This window comes from Taudactylus pleione, unplaced genomic scaffold (genome assembly GCF_031769625.1).
Source record: "Taudactylus pleione unplaced genomic scaffold, aTauple2 ptg000201l, whole genome shotgun sequence".
NCBI lineage: Eukaryota > Metazoa > Chordata > Amphibia > Anura > Myobatrachidae > Taudactylus > Taudactylus pleione.
This window is the reverse complement of record NW_028284603.1, coordinates 19,792,017-19,811,440: the sequence shown is the minus strand read 5'-3', so window position 1 is coordinate 19,811,440 and position 19,424 is coordinate 19,792,017. Positions and strand designations below refer to the sequence as shown.

Here is a 19,424-nt window from a genome sequence, read left to right as displayed (position 1 = left end):
AAAGGGAGGGCCCTAAGGACAACAGCCAAATCCCAAGACGCAAAGGGACAAAGAGACCCAAGGCGCTACAGGAGGGACAAGGGAGGATGGATACAAAGGACCTCCTGCAGAAAAGTGCGGATGTCAGAAAAGGAATAATCCTTCGCTGGAACCACAATGAAAGGGTCGAGATATGGACCTTCAGTGTAGCAAGGCTGCAGGAAAGCCAACACTCTGGATATCCTAAACACCTGGGGGTCATAACTTTTTGGACGATGCCATTCAAAATGGGTATGCCATATGTCGAAGCTGGATTATTGGCTGAGAAAAGATCAGTTTAAAATTGAATCGCAGCGACACCATCTTGCGACTGGCCGCAAGACGCCATCTTGGAAATGAGATCGCAAGACGCCATTTTGCGAATGCCCGCCTAAATGCCATTTTAGATAAACTCACACTTTAGTACATGTGGCGATTCACCAAAAGCCCATTTCATGACTTTACGTAGTTTGGGTGCTCTGGATAAAGTGTATATTATTATAATTCCCCTAAAGGATATATTTCAGAAATTGCTGTACAGTATGTCAAAATTGGATTGCATTAGCTAAACAGAGCAAATGGCCACGTGACAACTAGCCTGTGTAGACAAGCTTCATGGACATAACGTCTGCTCTCACTCCAGGTGGCCCTGCTCGAATACAGCAAGAGGGTCGTTTGTAGCACCTTACATTAGCAGGCTTCCTACAATAAAATACCTTCAAAGCCAAGAGTGTTATCTGAGGTTTGGGTCTTGTAGCTGTGCTAATTTGCATTTACACAAGAACCTGGGAGAACAAAGGACTGTACTTTTGAGCCTGGGAAGGGTGGGGGCTGCTGAGAGAGGGGGCGTGTGGAACTATAAGGCTTAGCATTCCACACTGTTAGGTGTTCACTTAGTTTAAGTAAGATTTAAGTGCACCATTTCTCATACACACATTAATACGCACAATTGCACTGTTAACTAGTCACATATTAGCGAATGCATAAGATCCTGTATGAAAACGCTGTTTATTAGCTTCATGCGAACGCATCTGCCCCAAGTTAACTAGCGTCTTTACATCACACCCCGCATACTTACACATTACATATTCACATAAAAGGTTTAATAAGCTTTAAAGAATAAGATTTAAGTTTGTTCATTTAGCATAAATGCTGTGAAATAAAGATTATTTGGTAACTAAGGTTTTATACATGATAAGTAAGCCGTGATTGGTATTGTACTGATGCGTACTCTTTCAACAGTATTCCGGTACCATTGGTGTGGAGATCGCATCATGCATTCTCAACTTATGGACCGCAGAGACTTCAAGCAACAAAATGTACATAATATGAACAACTGTTAGGATGTTGCATGAGGCAGGAAACCAGAGACCCCCAGTTGTTAGAGGCTGGGTTGTGTCTATTTGAATCAACCTGTTAAATGCCTTGTAAGATATGCCCTCTCCTTTAGGACCAATGGTATTAGCAACAAACTTCTCTATTGTGTTGTTTATTTCTTGGGGGTATAAATATGCTCTGACCCTGGGTTCCTAGTCTTTGTGCTGAATGCTGATTGACGAGGGGTTTCTTGCTGATGCCTAACATCTGGACCAGAGAGCGCTGCGTATGTATAATTGTACTTGGGTCTGTATAATCTCTTTGCGCTAAGATTATATGAGGATCATAGCGTGTAACTGCTGTACTTTTACTTGAATAATACTTTGTGCTTTGGAACCACATGTTCTAGGTCTGGAGTCTTTATTTACTGGATGACTGCGTACGGAAATTAGCATCATCCTTAGAGGTTTATAGGAAGGATATTAGAAGGTATAGGCAGGGTATATAGAGGTTCAAAGGCAGTATCCTTAAATACCCTGGGTAAATTCTAGCAGAAGCAGGTTTGCGTGCTCTGAGCATGGTGTTAACCACAGAGCCGGTAAAACCCTTAGACCTTAAGAGGGATGTCTCAAGAGCCACGCCGTCAAAGACAGACGACCTAGATATGGGTAGAGGCAAGGACCCCGAGACAACAGGTCCGGATGTTGAGGCAACAGCCACGGTGTGTCGATCGAGAGACAGTGAGGTGGATCGTCTGTAGCCACCAAGTCAGAGATAGGCGTACCTCCGGAGAGAGCACCATCATTTGAGTCCGTATATGATGGGGAAATCCATCCCACTTGGAGAGGATCGATTGCTACAGAGGCTGGGAATGAAACTGGGCATACTCCACCATGTCAAACATCAACACCATAGATCCCAGTAACTGCATTGCTCAGTGGACATTGTGAAGGCATCTGCGTACACGCGACTGCAAAGTGGAGATCTTTTCGCTGTCAGAAAAATCCTTTACTGTTGTGAATCCAACAGGGCTCCCAGATGGAGCTTCCTTTGCAACGGCATCAGTGAGGACTTCTTCCAATTTATCAGCCACCTGTGTATCTGGAGTACCAATATCGTTAGCTGCAGGTAGTTGTGAAGCACCCCTGTGGACCCTGCTAGTAGCAAGAGGTCATCCAAGTAAGGTAACAGGCGGATCCCTTGCAGCCGCAAATGGGCTGCCATTACCACCATGACCTTTGTAAACACCCGAGGTGCAGTGGCAAGGCCAAATGGCAGAGCCTGAAACTGGAAATGCTGTTGTGACACAGCGAACCTGAGAAAGCATTGGTGAGCTAAAATAATTGGAATATGCAGGTATACATCCTGAATATCCAGGGATTCCATAAAATCTCCAGGTTCCATAGCCAGTATAACTGAGCGTAGGGTTTCCATTCTGAACCTGGGAACCCTGAGGAATTTGTTCAGGGACCTGAGATTGAGAATAGGATGGTAAGAACCGTTTGGTTTCTGGACTAGAAAAAGGCTTGAATAATAACCCGTTCCCCTTTAGGACAACGGGATCAGTACCATGACCCCTGCCTGCAACATGGATTGTACCACCTCTTGAAAAGCCAAAGCCTTGTCTGGAAGTCCTGTGCAAAAGAATTGACACCAGTAGTCGGACACCAGTACTGGGCAAACTGAAGAAGTCGGCCACCCACCCTTGAGTCCCCCAGGAGGAGGCCCGTCCCATCAAGCGGAGGGCTTGTCATCAGGCTTGGCAGCCGGACATCTGGTACTCCAGGGCTGCTTCTTATGCCTGGCAGATTTCTTGGCGGTAGATGGCCTGGGAAAGGATTGAGTTCTAGCCTTACCTGGGGCCCGATAGGTCCGAAAGGACGGAGTCCGAGCCCCCGAAGAGGCTGGAGCAGAAGGCAGACAAGCCGAATTAGCTGCTGCTAAGGTATTCACAATTTTGTCCAAATCAGGGCCGAACAAGACACTGCTGTCATAAGGCAAACAATCCAACCCCTTCTTAGATTCCGCATCAACCCTCCAAGAACGGAGCCACAGAGAGCGGCGAGCGCAATGGCCGCCAAAGAAATCCTGGCATTTAGTAAGCCAATATCCAATGCTGCCTCATTTATATAGGTAGCAGAATCTCTGAGGTTTCCCACAAGATTCATCTGTTCTCTGGTAGCATTTGGGGCTAAGGATATTTCCAGGCTGTTAGCCCAGCATTCCATGGCCCGAGCCACCCAGCAAATGCCCATAGCTGGTCTGCACGCAGCCCCCAAAAGGGAATAAACAGATTTAAGGCAGACCTCTACCTTCCTATCTATAAAATCCTTCATGGACGACAGGGAAGGCATAGGTAGCGTTGCGCTTTTTACCAAGCGTGTGACATGGGAATCCACCACTGGTGGAGTCTCCCACTTGGTAAAAGAATTCTCAGCAAAAAGATAAGCCAACACTAGACGCTTCTGTGGCTGATAACACTTCCCCAGCGTTTTCCATGCTACCTCCAAGTGATTCACCAGTTGGTCAGACAATGGGAATATCGCCTCAGTCACCTTTTCATCCATGAAATATGCATGCCTAGACTTAGGCGCAGGAGGCTCATCCTCCTCAATGATCAGGTCTGCCTTCACAGCCTGCATCAAACCTGGAATATATATTTTTGACTTGACCCCTGCCTCTTGAGGAGGGGACTCAGAGTCAGACTCATCCAGGAGCAGTCCATCAACAGATGATACATCATCTTCATCCCACAAAGTAGATTGCGACGACAGCAAGACCCTTTTAGCCGGTCTGCTGACGGGTTCGTCACTCTGCCGTACCTCAGCCGCACCTTGCCATACAGCAGGAACTGGATTATCACTGGGTGGGCAACACCTGTGTGGGTGCAGATGGTTGCAGCAAGTTTTGCGCTGGCAAAAGGTGCTGCTGTTGAAAACTGAACTGTGGAAAACGCCAAACGCCCCGCAATGGTTGTCAGTGCTTTTACAAAGCACTCCCATGGCGGCTCCTGCTGGGCGGCAGAAGCCGCAGACGGACCTGGAGAGGTATAACACCGCAAACATAACTCCTCAGAGATTATGTCCCCCGCCCCTAATACCGCTGTACATTTCTTACAGAGCAGCTTAGTACCAAATCAGGCATATCACTCTCACTGCCAGTCATAGTAAAGAGGATACCACTGTATAATAAAGTGACAGCCTGCAACTTTAGCGCACCCGCACAACGCCAGTGATATGGTTCAGAATAGCAGGATAAGTACAGAGATAGCAAAAAAAAAATGACTGACAGTAGAAAGAGAAACTCAGACAGACAGCGCTAGCATACAGTCGCAGACAAATTCAGAACAACATTACCTGCACTTAATGGCACTTATTGGTCAACTACACAGACTTAGCGTCTAGTAGGACAAAGTGCTACATACACTGACCACCAACAGGAGGAGAGGTAAGTAGGGGGACCCGTACACCGCACCGCCTGCCGAGATCTGCGATACGCAGCCAGGGGAGATGGGCGTCGAAGAACTCATGGGGGGTGGAACCGGAAGGAGGATGCTGTCACAGTTCAGCCAGACCACGGTGGAAAGGCGCGCTGTGCAGCGGGGAGGGGCCGGCTGTAAAACAGGGAAGGATGCCTCCCCTGGCCAGCGATTAACCCCTAGGATGCTGGAGCATTCCCGCCAACTCCAGCCCACTGTCCCAGGCGGCTTTGTGGAAGCGCAGGACTGCGATTCGGCACACACCACCGCGGCGTGTTCAGTGACCAGTCTCCGGCCGGGCACCCAATGAAAACTGAGGAGCCTCCGGCCCGGAGGCGGGGTATGAAGGGATATCCGTTGCATCCTGGGAGAAGAATTTACTGGGTAAGGTGCCCGGATGACTCTGCATCGCCTATACCCCAAGGTCACCCTGTGGACCTTCTATGGATCCTGAAGTAGAAGAAAAGGATCAGCAGCTGATCTGATGCAAGGGAAAGGGGTATGGGGGGGGGTGTACAATAATGTTGTGCCTTGGGACACAGATATGGAGGGGTCTGCAATACCAGGTCACCTTCACAAGACTCCATGTGCCAGTCTGGCATAAATGCATTGAAGTTTTGTTCAGAATGGAATAAATATGCGCCAGACTTGCACATGCAAAGAAGAGCAAAAGAACAAAGCTGGAGTCTCTTCTAAGCATGCAAAAGCTTGGGGCTCCTCTGCATAGGTACCCTGCATGCTTAAGAGAGGCCTCAGATCTGCTCTTATGAAATCGAAGCATCACTAGTCCCTCACTCAAATTTGCTATGGGCCGGACGATGCAACATTCTGCCCCTGTCTTCAGAGCAGGACCTAATAGAGGGTAACAGTGTGGGTTTCCAGATTACCTCACCACTCTAGTACAGGGAGGCAGGGCTGGCACTACCACTAGTCTGGCAGTTATTAAAGGTGTAATTGGTGTTTTAATAACCTGGTGCTATACCCACATGCAGCATCGGATGCTGACTTAAAGGAAATACAGCCAGGAGCTTTTTGATGTCAGTGGGCCGGCCCCAGACGGTAGGCGTTCCCATGGGAACGCCTCCGTCTGGGCAGCCACGCCCCCGGCACGCCCACCAAAGGGGGTGTGCTGTCAATCACCATCGACAGCACGCCCCCTTTGGTGCGAGACCCATAACAACGGCTTGGCCGTCGTTATTCGGATCTCGGGCAAGCGCACAACGGAGCCGCCTCCGTCGTGCGCTTGCGCACTTGGGCAACATCGACCCGCTTGCGAGCAATATTTCTAAAACAGTACAACTGATGAAATTGGGTGTTTTGCAGTATCAGGGATATTGTGTAACTCAGCATAATGCAATGTGCTATACAAATCTTGCACAAACATGGAAAATAGGGTTGAACTTTTCCAACTGAACCTAGAACACTGCATAACTTCTACACTACCAGCGGTGTAGGCAGCCATTTTACTCTGGCTTCCTGCAAATACCATGGTTTCCTTATAAATATAATGTGATATTAATACATTCTCAAGTTATTTAATTCAATTCAGTTTTATGTTACTGATTGCTGTAGTGGAAGAAAAAAAATCATGGGAAAGAAACAATACACAAAGATGTGTCTGAAAACTAAGGGGAAGGAAATGGAAGCCAAAAGAAAATCGCATTGGGTCTCATTTACAGGTTGCACATTTGCATCTGGACAAATCATGCAAGGGCTCCTAATGTAATTCTCTTTTTGCGTGCATGGAAAACCCTGTCTGTTTTGCAGAAATACTGGGCAGCTCTATTTCAAGCGCCCCACTCCCAATGATAAATCATTTTACATCTGCACCCCCTGCAGGGCAAGCAGCATGGTTCTGCAAGCTGTCAAATCACACCTTCTAGCTGGCCTTACTCCTAACTGTAAATGAGACCCAATGTATTTGGTGAAATATTCTGCCCACACCTCAAACTGCTCAAAAATGCCCCTAACACCTCACTTCTGGGATCTTCAAGGACATAGGTATGTACTAAAATAGTAGTAAGCTGGATTTTAAGTGACTTTTTCAGTATTTCTACCATGTTCATTTTCCAGGAGATCTGCAAGCCGACAAAACTGGGCACAGATACATTTATGAGGCCAGTCCGGGAAGAGGGCTTGAACCTTAAAATGTGCTTGGAAAACAAATAGGTGTTTATGTGAGAACAAACCCAATAATCTGTGCATCTTGGAATGTTTCTGCTTGGTAAAAGACCCGATGCAGCTGAATGCAAGCTTTTGTTCTAGGTTATCATTTATTAGGAACCCTTCAAGTGACAAAACAACAGGACAATCCACAATGACAACTGCATCTCAAAGTATTTTCAGTTATGATAAGCTCCTGTAAGTTTACGTTTATATCTCCCAACTACACCCGGCAATGAACAGTTGTTTGGAGGGTAGTATGCAGCAGTCATTATCATGGCCTAGATATGCCCCTGGTGGGTAAAGTCTCGCCCCATCGTGCCATTAGGAGGTACATTTCTGAATGATTTTTTAGCACCCATTTTGTTTAATGCAACAAACATTATAGGGGGTCTACCAGTCTAGTGCTGTTTTCACATATTTATACATTTGAAAACTAATGAGTCTATTTTCCCAAAACATCAATTGGTCACCATGGCGACAGCTTCTGCATAAAACACGTGGGGTATCTTATACAGCAAGGATCGCGAGATAACATGTAACGCCGCAATCCTCCTGTTATCAGTTACCATGTATGAATAAAATAAATTCTCAATGGGTCAATGTGTGATATGTTTTAAATATTTTCTTTGCCTTTAATATGTGGAACTGAAAGTCTCAGTCAGGGGTCTCATCTGGCTACCTGGACACGTCCTATCAGTATATGTTAATAATTATACCCCTTAAGATAAATATATAATAAAACACAACTTATTTTGATGGCTAAAAACATGTAATAAATAATAAAGTAGATGGTTATCAACAACCCATTAAGAAGATAGATGAAGGAGTTTATAAAGATACATACATCAGACACAAAAGACTGAGCATTCGGGAGGAAACATGGGCAGGGATTTGAGAACAAAACAGGGAATGCTGGAAGATTTATCATAACTTGGAAGTTAAATGATGGTCAAACCGAAGACTGTAAAAATAAGTGAAACTAAAAAGAAAAACAAATGGAGAGGCAGTAAACGGATACTCCTCCTGCCAAAGCAATCTGTAGCTGTTTTAATGCGCAGTGTTATGGATTCATTTGGGTTCAGTAACCTGAACTTGCATGTGAGGGCTTTGAAGGAAAAAATCAGTTAATCAGGCACAAGCTATCCATCTTGCTATTATTTGGCTCCGCCAGCTTGCCACTTGCCAGCACATAGTTCAGAACAATGTAGAAGAAATTAAAGTTGTCGCTAAACTATGGAAGCAAAACAACATGCTAACTCAATACAAAGCAAGGAATTTCCAATTTTATTTCTTAAAGCACAGATGACCACTTCTTCACACGGAACTTTGGCCCTCATTCAGAGCCGTTCGCTATTTGCGGTCGTTCGTTCAAAAACAAGGGGTGGCTATTCAAATGATCCGTTCGCAAATTGCAGTCTGTTCACACCTCTAAGTCTGAACGAGCGAGCAAAACATACGCTCGTTTATTTGTTAAAAACGCCCCCTGGCCGCTCGCACCATACGTCATGTCCGCTATTTATTAGATTAATCGAGTACATCGAGCAGCGTATGAACTGCTCGCTATTCTTGTGGTTGGTGTTTGCTACCACAAATTTGCGAGCAGTTCTGGCTATAAAATAACCCAGTGACGTGGTCAATGACGCTGCTGTATTAATTATGCACACCCATAATACGCCCGTTTTGACCTTTAAGCACGCCTGCATTCGGATCTCCACTCCCCATTTTCAAGCACCTTCCCCTGTTACCACCCACATACGCCTCATTCTGTCACTCAAAATAGCAGGCACTCGCTATATAGCGTACAAACGATTTTTGCCCGCACTGACTGGTTCGCGCATGCGTACTAAAAACCGTACGCATGCGCAGATGTGCAAACATCGCTCGGAACGAGCGTACTGCCGCTGACGAGCGGCTCTGAATGAGGGCCTTTGTACCTTGATCACACATACTGTACACAAAAGCTAATGTGCTATAGAAAGGCCACATCTGATCCATATACTGTTCAGGCATCGAAATATACTGCATAAGTCAAATCAAAGGGGCTGATCCAGGGTTATATCTAAGTTGACCGCCTTTGCACTTACACTACGGGGTTTATTTACTAAGAATCGAGTGTGGGAGAGTTTGCATTTTTTTCAACTAAATTAGCTACGCCGAAACTCAGGTGATTTGAGGCTCCTGAGACTCCAAAATTTACCAAGAAGTGAGTTTAGCTGAGAGTGAGATGTCCGATGGTGAAGCAGAATGAGATTTCTCTCCCGAGTACCAGGTTTTGCAGGAGATTACTCACCTGATATTGCAGTGTCTTCTCTCCGCAAAACTCTCCTGAGCAAGCAGCCTGCACATATCAGTGAGATATGTGTAAGCTGCTTGTGTTCAAGTCTGTAAAAAAACGGGTTAAAAGTTTTAAAAAAATGACATAGGGCCCCCCCCCCCCCTAAAGCCTAACCAGCCCCGGACTTGCCAGGCTGTCCTGGTTCTTAAAATTACGGAGAACAAAATTAGTAGGGTTCCACCATAATTTAAGAACCAGCACCAGGCTGCAGGGCCAGACCTGGTTTTAAATATAGGAGGGAAAAAAAATGAGTGAGGGTACCCCTATATTTAAAACCAGTTCCGGACCCTTTCTAGCTGGGGACTAATGCCACAACCAGGGGTGCCCTTTCACCGGGCCCCCCAGCCGCAGTATCAGCCATGACCACTAGTCAGCCCAGGCCAGGGATCCCTGGGGAGTTGGGGACCCCCCCAATAAAGGGGTCCCCCTCTCCAGTGCACCCCTGTCCTAGGCTGAGAGCCCGGAGCTATCCCCGCCACCCCTGGACGGTGGGTTGATAGTGTAGGTGTAGTGTTAAAAATGTCAATTATACACTTTGTCTTTACAGTGGAACTACAAGTCCCAGCAAGCACCCCAGCATGCTGGTACTTGGAGAACCACAAGTACCAGCATGCGGGGCATTATAAGTCCGTGGTACGTGTAGTTCACCTATAAACAAATGTGTAAAAAAACATTGGCTCACTGGCTGGGACCCACGGGGACTTAGTAAATGAGCGGCTCCTCCACGTGGGGTCCAGCCAATGAGTGGCCGCTAATGTTTAGCCGCCGCTGATTGTCTCGCAGCCCGGAACGAATGATAGCTCATTCTCCATGAACTGTCATTAGCGTACTGTAACAATATGCTGAAGCATGTAGTTGCAGTGTGTCCGTGGCCCTTATTGGATTTCTGCGGAGAACATCGTGGGACAAAAGGTGAGTATTGGATCTTTTTTTCAGGTACTTCCGCAGGATACTTTACATTGGGAAGGGGACGTGAAAATCTAATTTTAAGAACCAGGACTGGCTGGCAAGTCCGGGGTTAGTTAGTCTTTTTTTGGGGGGGCTATGTAATTTTTTTTTTTTTTTTTGCCTTTAAAACTTTTTTTTATATTTACAGGCAGAAACATACATGGATCACAGTGATCTGTGTATGTTTCTGCCAAACTCGCAGATCACAGTCAGGTGTATTTATTTCACAAGGTTTTTACAGGAGAGTTTTTCCATCTCATGAGAGTTTAGAAACTTTCTGCTTGGTATATTCCTGAATCCTATCTTCACCTGTAAAAAGGTTCTCGAGCTTTGCCGATGGTGAATTGAAGAGAGTTTGCTAACTTTCCAGTAATTTCCCGTAGCAAAGAAGATCTCTCTCCAGAGTTTGATATTAATAAATTTTAGAGTGAGAAAAAATTACCAAACTCTACAGAGTTTGCAAACTCTCACTTTAGTAAATTTACCTCTATGTGCACTGATTTAAAGATGTATAGTTGCTCAGATAGCAAGTGGAGATGCGGCTGAGACTTGTACGACTCGCCCATAGATTTGTACACTTGCTACGTAGCATCTGCAATGTTCAAAATTCTAAGTCCTGTCCACAAAATGGACTTAGCGAAACTCTGCATTGGTGGAAAAATTATTTAGAACATAATTGATGGCTTTGGAGAAATACATCTGTTGTCCCACGGCAAAAATGCCACTGGTTGGAGACCACTATTGCTATACGTGTGCTTTGGCATCACTTCACTGACATTCTTCTCTCTCCTTCTGACCATAATTTGCTGATCTACAGGCTCTGCCCCAGAAAACATACCTACCCCCTCCCATATCTCGTACCCACAAAAAAGTACATGAATTAGGTGTAGAGAAATGCAGATGACAGAGGCTTTGACCAGCTACCGTCTTCAAGTAACAACAAAGGTGCCAGAGGATGGACCGAGATTGCTACAAAACAAAGGCCTCTGAGGGACTGATTCAGCAAGGAACGCACGCATGCAGACGCACGCAATCGGCCGATGTTCACGGTCTGCACATGCGTCTGCGTCGCAGTGCACGAACCGCTCACTGCGTCCACAGTGTAGACCCAGGGAAAAGTGATTGACAGGAAGTGCCGTTTGTGGGTGGATATGGGGAGTGGTCGGCCGAACGCAGGTATGCCAGTGTGTTAAAATAGTTATAACTGAGATGTGTTATGAGATTACATGGGTGTGTAGGATTAATACCTAAGCAATATTAGTCTATTATACTCTCTATATACTTGTGCCATGATTAATGGTGCACATACTCACCATTCTTGTGTGTTTTTTCTTACTCATCATTAAACTGTAGTGTAAATAGTACTTATGGTACTCAGCACCCACTGCACCCTTGTGTGTAGGTATTTTGCCCAATTAGGCAAGAACGCTTGCTTTAATTTATTGGTAAGGACAGGCTTTAGCCTATCCTATATAAATAAACATTATATAGGGATAAGAATAAACAGTGGACCATAAGACAATGGACCCAAAAGCTCCTAGGTGGGGTCTGTCAAGTAGAATGATTCCCTCTATGGGGTAACTTTGGCTGCTGAAAGCTCCTTTGCAAGGTGGTAACTTGCATAAAACCCAAATGGCTGCTGTGCCTTAGGTCCACATGGCTGAGTGGTCTTAGCTCCACATTGCTAAGGCCACCTTGTGACCCTTATGCGCTTGATTAGTTGGCCTTTAGGCTATGGCTGGTAATGCCTTGGTGCCCTGTATCCACAGGGTTTGTTGGGTTTCAGGTCGGATTTTCGCTATTGGCCTCTAAGCAGCCTAAATGTTATTAGGGTTTGGTGGTTATGTAGAGATGGTTGGCCAAATCACATATCAGTTTATGCTACCGTAGACTGACAATGGAAGAGCTACAAAAATTACAACCCACTAAATTTATTGTGGAGAATGAAATTTGCACAGGACACTATGGGTGGATGCAGACGTGGCCGCGGCTTTAGGTACTTGCCCATCTGCGACTTTATGCAAATTCTGCTGCAAATTCCTTCTCTAGTGTACACCCATGCGTATGAATGTGCAAGGACTGAGACGCCCACTTTGACCATCTGTAGATGTTGTAATACCGCCTGGTGCTTCTTTAGACGCCATCATCGGTCACACCATCAAAATCTTGCACCAGCCCTGTGGCAGGTTCAGATTTTCTGTCTGAGTATGACGTCCAAAGTAAAGGATTGAGTATGCATACACTTCAGCGCCACACCCACCAAGACTCCCATAACACGCCCATAAGGCGCACCATCTCCGTGCATCTGTTCAGCCACCTCCCGCATCGCCACACAGAAACTCCCTACACTTTTCCAAGACATTTCTGACACTGTGCTTCTCAATCGCAACAGCGCCTTTGTACGTGTAACGCATGCGTCGGCGGAGTTTTTAGGGATTTTCGAGCACACGCAGTAGCAAATAACATATCAACTATGTGAACATCGGCATTGCATGCGACCCTGGAACAGCCCCTATATATTGCTATCAACAAAAGGATGAATCTCACAAACGAATTGCTCCTTCTACCAAATTTAGGGGTCTATGTACTAAGTCTTGTAGAGAGATAAAGTGGATGGAGATTAAGGCCCTGATTCAGATCCGCTCGCAGCCGCTGGTTGGGTCTGTGGGCGCTTTTTTTTCTTTCTCTCCAGCCGCTTGCATAGCTGTGGGAGACCACCCACAGCTTGTGCGAGCGGCCAAGAGACCATCGCGATAATCGCACCATCGGCCTTGCGACAAGACCCTGCGGTAGGGTCTAGGCTTCCGCAAGGTCGAGTGGACTCCCTGCTCTAATAAAGCAGAAAGTCCACTACTGACATCAGTAGTGATGTCAGTTTGCCTGCCCATGAAACGCCAGACGTTCCTAAGGGAACGCCTGCGTTTGGCCAGCCACCCCCCCTACCCGCCCACAAAACGGGACGAGCTGTTGCTCACCATCGACAGCTGCCCCGTCTTGTTGCGAGCCCCGTAGCGACTGAACTTCAGTCGCTCAGCGGAGCTCGCGCAAGCCGGTAGCGGCGCACGCGCTATGCGCAAACATCGGGAGCGCCTCTGAATTAGCTCCTAAGTACCAACCAATTAGCTCCTGACTGTATTTTCAAACACAGCCTTTAAAGTGACAGTTAGGAGCTGATTGGTTGGTACTTTATATCCATCCACATTATCTCTCTCCAAGGCTTTGTACATAGACCTCTTAGTTCCATCATTATTTCAGGAAGAACATCTTACAGATAAATGGTATTATAAAGTAGTCAGCAACATGTTTACAAGTACATACATGCAAACCAGCCAAGCAAACTCACAGTGCACATAAAAGACGTAGAAGCCTCTATATTTTTCATTGACACTTGCGGTTTATTTTATAGTTTTCTTTGTATGAATATTATGTAGCATTCCACAAGTGGCATCTAATCTATACTACTGAGGCTGATACCAGCACTGGAATTCTTGGGGATTTCTAAGCTTGTGATATTGCACATCAGGTTCAGCTAATAAGTAAGATATTAATTTGGTCAGTTTCCCAAAAAGCATGTTATGATTTAGCTGGAACAATTGGTAGTGAGCCAAACGCATGTTTTAGGTTTTCCATCCAAAACTGCTCTGTTTGGACATTGCCACCATAGATGGAACAGTGCTTCAGCTTATTCACAATCACCTCCACTCATTGGGAACATTGGACCTAGTTATGTACGCGTGAAGTGCCAGCTAAAGATGATTTTATAAATATTCTTTTATTGGTAGAACAAATGAATATGTTCTTTGCTGAATTGCACGTCTCAAGTGCAGTCTTCTCAACTCTTCAGCGAGCTCATTTTCCAATTCCCTCTGCCATGTCTGGTTGGTTTATGACTATTTAATGAATTTTGGATGTGTAGTTATTTTCCTAAATAGAGTACAGTTTTACTCATGGACAATCACGACAATGATTGAGCTAAAACATCTGGAAAAAGTAACTAAAATTTACTTTTTAAAATCAAACCATTGGCTATAATGCAGAGGAAGTGGCCATTTTGTAGAAGAATCAACGTTCATGAGAAAGTTGTCAGAACATGTGAAGTAGGACATGTATGTTTGGTGGGAAAGGCAAATAGACCACTTTAGTCCTAGGTCTTTGTTGTGTGCTGGCAGTAACCTGGTGACCAACGTGCGCTCAGCACAGTAATTAAATTACAAGTTTCGAGCATTAGCAAAATACTTTTGTAAAGAACATAATAGAGAGCAATCAGCAATGTGGCATAGTAATCTCGGGTTTCTAATAACCCAAAAGCAATGTCAATAGTTTCTAGTCTATTGATAGGCTGCATTCAAATGAACATCGGCTCAGCCTACAATATGGATTACTGTTTTGTGTGTAAGAAATGTGTTCAATAAAATAATCAAGGAGTAGTTTGGATGTCAATTCTCACACAGGACATACAGATGGGTCCACATATACCACCTTGCGTGTTAAACAGCCCTTCTAGTCGCGCCATGCCGTGGCGTGCCTCGTTAGCGCTGAGTCTTTTTGTGCATCTTTTTACCTTCAAATGCGTCTTATTTGCACACATATGCGACGAGATAGCTGTGTATGGCTGTGGGTGTATCTGCATGCAAAATGCTACGTTACAGTGTCAGTGGTTGTAACACTGTAACATAATGTTTAACATAGGCGTGCTGCATATCATTTTAATCAGCAGAATGTGCTTGTGTTATCTAGTAGCATTGTTGTGCGAAAAGACGCTTTTGACGGTAAAAAGACGCACAAAAAATACACTCGGCGATACAAAGTCACACTGAGCTCCTGAGTTATGTGTGGCGCGACTTTTAGCGCACGGAGGATAGATATCTGGGCACATCTGTATCACGTACTTTAAAAAATATAACCTTTATGAAAATCATTGCAATGAGTATATGTCTTAGTATAATTTACAGAAGGACAGTGTCCTTTTCTCAAAGATAAATATACTGCATTGTAAGGTTTAAAGTATCTGATCAAGCATCAGCTAATAAGTCACTGACCTATCTCATGCTACGAATTACCTACCTACCCCATCCCCCATACATGGCAGGAGTTCCTATAATAACTCTCCTAAACAGATATTGTGTGTCCTTGTTTTTCAAACTGACCACGACACCCAATAATGATCCTATCAAAATCCATCTGTTCTTTAACACGCAGTGGAATATATGTTTGTAAGGTGACTACTATAATAGGAGATGGCAGAGAAGAACAGAGTCCAGAGCAACATAGTGACAGCTACAAGGGCCGAGCAGCTTAGAAGCCCATAATACTAGAAATGACCCGACTCGAAAAATGAAGAGCTGCATTTTATCCAATATGTTCTCCCACTTCTGGCCAAATGATATGACGAGTGTTGCTCCAATATTCATGTGGATCCCCATAGGCAGGTGGCTCTCCACTTGTGAAACAACATGTCCCTCCTGGTCTTGCTAGTCATAGATAAAGCGCCAGTACAACGCACTGCTTTACAGCGTTACAAATGCCAACACTATAATCTTAACTCGATTAGCTGCAATACAACATACCTGCTCCTGAGAGGTTATATTTCTGAGTGTGATACACATGTATGATATCCGCGGCCACATCCCTGACATCCGTATCTTCACTTTGTAGCAGCTCTAATACACACATCCATAGATGTAATGTATCTGATAAACCTGTAGGGATACAAGACAACATTCTCATTATTACAGATAACAGGAGCCTTAAACAATACACAGCAGTTAGCCAACGACTGAACCCAGCAACATTAGTATGATATGGCTGGTTTAAAGTGGGCATGTGGCTTACACACAGTGGATCTGATACAGTTGTTACCACTGACTGGGTGTAATTTACTGTAAAAAAGAAAAGAAAAAACCGAACATACATAGTTAGCGCATCTCGGCCCATAAATTGAGCAATACTAATCTCAAGATATGTATGGCTATGCACTGGCAGCATATTCGTCTGGTTTACCCGAGGCGTACTGTGTATCCCATATGTTTTGCTTGCCAAATCTAAATTCACTATTAGGCATCAATAAACTTCTCTAATACAGCAGAAACAACTCCCCTGCTCATGTATTAGGAAAAACAATTAATTCAAAAACGTGCACATAAAAACATAATCTATGCCCTAGCAATGAAGATAGCACCTATCAACGTCACTAGTGCTGCCGACTGTAAATTCATCTTCATGCTACTCATATATGCTTGGTGGCCTGAAACCACATGTAATTATTTATTACCAGTTATTTATATAGCGCACACATATTCTGCAGCGCTTTACAGAGAATATATGGCCATTCACATCAGTCCCTGCCCCAGTAGAGCTTACAATCTATATTCCCTACCGCATGTACACATACTTAAACACTACAGCTCATTTTGTTTTGTTGGGAGCCAGCTGACCTACCAGTATATTTTTGGAGTGTGAGAGGAAACCGGAGTACCCGGAGGGAACCCACGCAAGCACAGGGAGAATATACAAACTCCACACAGTTAGGGCCGCAGTGGGAATTGAACCCATGACCTCAGTGCTGTGCGGCAGTAATGCTAACCATTACACCATCTGTGCTGCCCAATTATGCAATCATTCAATTATATGACTACGCTCTTACTGTGCTCTTCCTACATTAAAATGCCCTTTTACGTGCATGCCAGATTCATGGAAGTCTGAATATGCAGAACAATTTCAAGCAAATTACACTGCACAAACTGTTTGCATCAGCTCCAGTGTAGGCAGCCATTTATGTGGGCTGAACCAGTAACTCATGAAGATAGAACCTATCAACTCCCTGAAACTATAGACATCACCAAAGCCCACACTAAATGGAAGATATTTTGTTAAATTAACAAATATTCAAATGCAGCCTATCAATTCACTAGGAACCATTGTCACTGGTTTTCAGTAAATGTATAGACTGCAGTTTCAGCTCACAAAATGGCTGCCACAAAAAAAAGTCACTCGAACTAGTGGACTGCTCGGCTGCATTCTCATGAATATTTGGTTAGCCCACAAAATGTCTGCTTCCACTTGGTGTGAGCAAGAGGTCTACATGTTTGATGCTGCTGGCTAAGTATATGGGATATTTAAATAGATATGAGCTCTCTTTATTTTATGTATTTTGTGTCTCTGTGAAGTATCTTGGTCAACGGAGCGACTTATGAGCAGGGAAGTTTTTGTGTATTTACTGAGGGACTTACCCTTTTAGCTGGCAGGCGGTTTGCAGCGTTGCTCAGGGATGGTAGCCCTGGGGATCTAGAGAAAGGGGAATGCTTTGATGTGTGTGTTACCTAGGGGACAGGGAGCTCAAAGTGCAGCAATGTACAAAATGCAGTTTAAAATAAACTCTGTTTCTGTTTGTAGAGCTTTTTCATGTAAAGTGTAGTTTTTCTAACCTTCATCCTCTGAAGCTACGCGGGCATTTCCAGCACAGAATTACTGTAGGACAAAAAAACTACCCAACAACAACATCCTTTGTGCAAATAAACCTGCATCTTATTTTAATCTGTGCGAAAAGCAGGATTTTAGATGTTTAACAGCCAAAGTGTAGGAAACTAAATTTGGATTTGTAACTTTAACTATTAAAAGTTAGGCTCATACTGACTTTTTTCTTCTAGAAAGGTTACAGTCGCTTGCAAAATAATTCACCCCCTAAAAAGTCAACAGATTTGTCTGCAGTACAAATGACACTTAAGCAGATTGTTACAAGTTTTTTTTATTGCGAACCAGTAGGCTTTAAAGTAAATTTTCACGAATTATTGATTGTCTGCAGACTGTTGTTTGTTTGTTTTTTAAATGTTTCTTGCATAAGTATTTTACCCCTGTGCCGTGGAAGCTTCAAGTTCACACAGATGAAAAATATAGCTCTACAATTCGTTTTCAATTAGCCTCAACCTGTGAATACTTAAAATAGAACTTTCTTATGGATAAAGGACCAAAGGAATCGGGCCCGCATAAAGGGGACTACTACTGGGGGCACAGCAGGGCAGGACTACTACTGGGAGCACTGCATAATGGGGACCACTACTGGGGCCACTGCATAGGGGGACCACTACTGGGGGCACTACTGAGGGCACTGCAGAGGGGGGCAGTTATGGGACATAACTAAAATTACAGGAGGGGGCAGTTATGGGTCATAATTGTGTGAGGAGGGGGCAGAGTTTAAATACCGCAGTATAGCTTAGTGGCCCTTGGCTTCGTTTAATTTTTTAATGTGGCCCACACTGCCTTAAAGGTTGAAGACCCCTGCTGATCCACGATGCGAAGAACGACATATCATGCGATCTTTTGACACTACATGAACTTGTGAATGACCACATGGTATGTCATTCACCAGCCGCATCAACAACCATGGAGTCGTTCATCAAATTAAAAGATTGAGCAGCATGTATGCTTGATCTGTCGATGCGATGAACGACCTCGCGGGAGCACACATGGTCACTCCTAGTGGGTACACAAAGATATGTTGGCCTGATCTTCATGATTGGGTGAAATTTCGTCTAGTGTGTACCCGCCATTACACTTTGGCAAAAGGAGGAAAAGATGATCCACTCATTTGGGCATGCGCGGATAGCGATTTGACCAGATTTTTGATAAACAGTAATTTCCCATTTCCTAGAGAAAGCTATGTGGATGGCGTTACGCGCTGGTAACTACAGTAACATTGAAGAAATCGCTAGTGGTCAAACGGCCTTTTTAAATGGACTTTAGGCTCCTCATTGCTTAATAAATAGACTCCATATTTGTATATGAAGTCACTGTTTCTGGTTATTGCCCATTAAGGAAAGTTACACCTTACTTGGCTATCCACAAGTGGCGATAGGAATGAAACTGCAGTAGAAGGATTTCCTGGACATTTAGTCAAATGAAGGGTAAGAGTCTCAGTTAATGCTGACAGATGATTCAGGGCCTAAGTGCTGCTGGAGTTAATGCTTTGTGCATTACTGTGATCCGTGCAAGGCTGTGATGCAGAAGAGCAGTACACAAACCAGCTGGAACACAGGGTGATGAATTTTCCAGGCCTTTGCTCGCTACCTTGGGTCACCCAGTTGAAGGCAGCTGAATATTTGCTTAGGTACATAAGGCTGATGTTGATGGAGATTACCTGCCGCATGTGGAGTGTGGATTGTCAAG

The 19,424-nt window shown here is 44.6% G+C and overlaps 1 protein-coding gene across 1 annotated transcript in view; it reads right to left on the bottom strand.

Annotated features, from left to right (window-relative positions):
• THADA (THADA armadillo repeat containing) overlaps positions 1-19,424 on the bottom strand; it is a 732,316-nt gene that overhangs the window by 96,222 nt on the left and 616,670 nt on the right. The window contains 1 exon segment of the mRNA XM_088477279.1: positions 15,830-15,961. Within this exon segment, the coding sequence (XP_088333405.1) occupies positions 15,830-15,961 (132 nt within the window).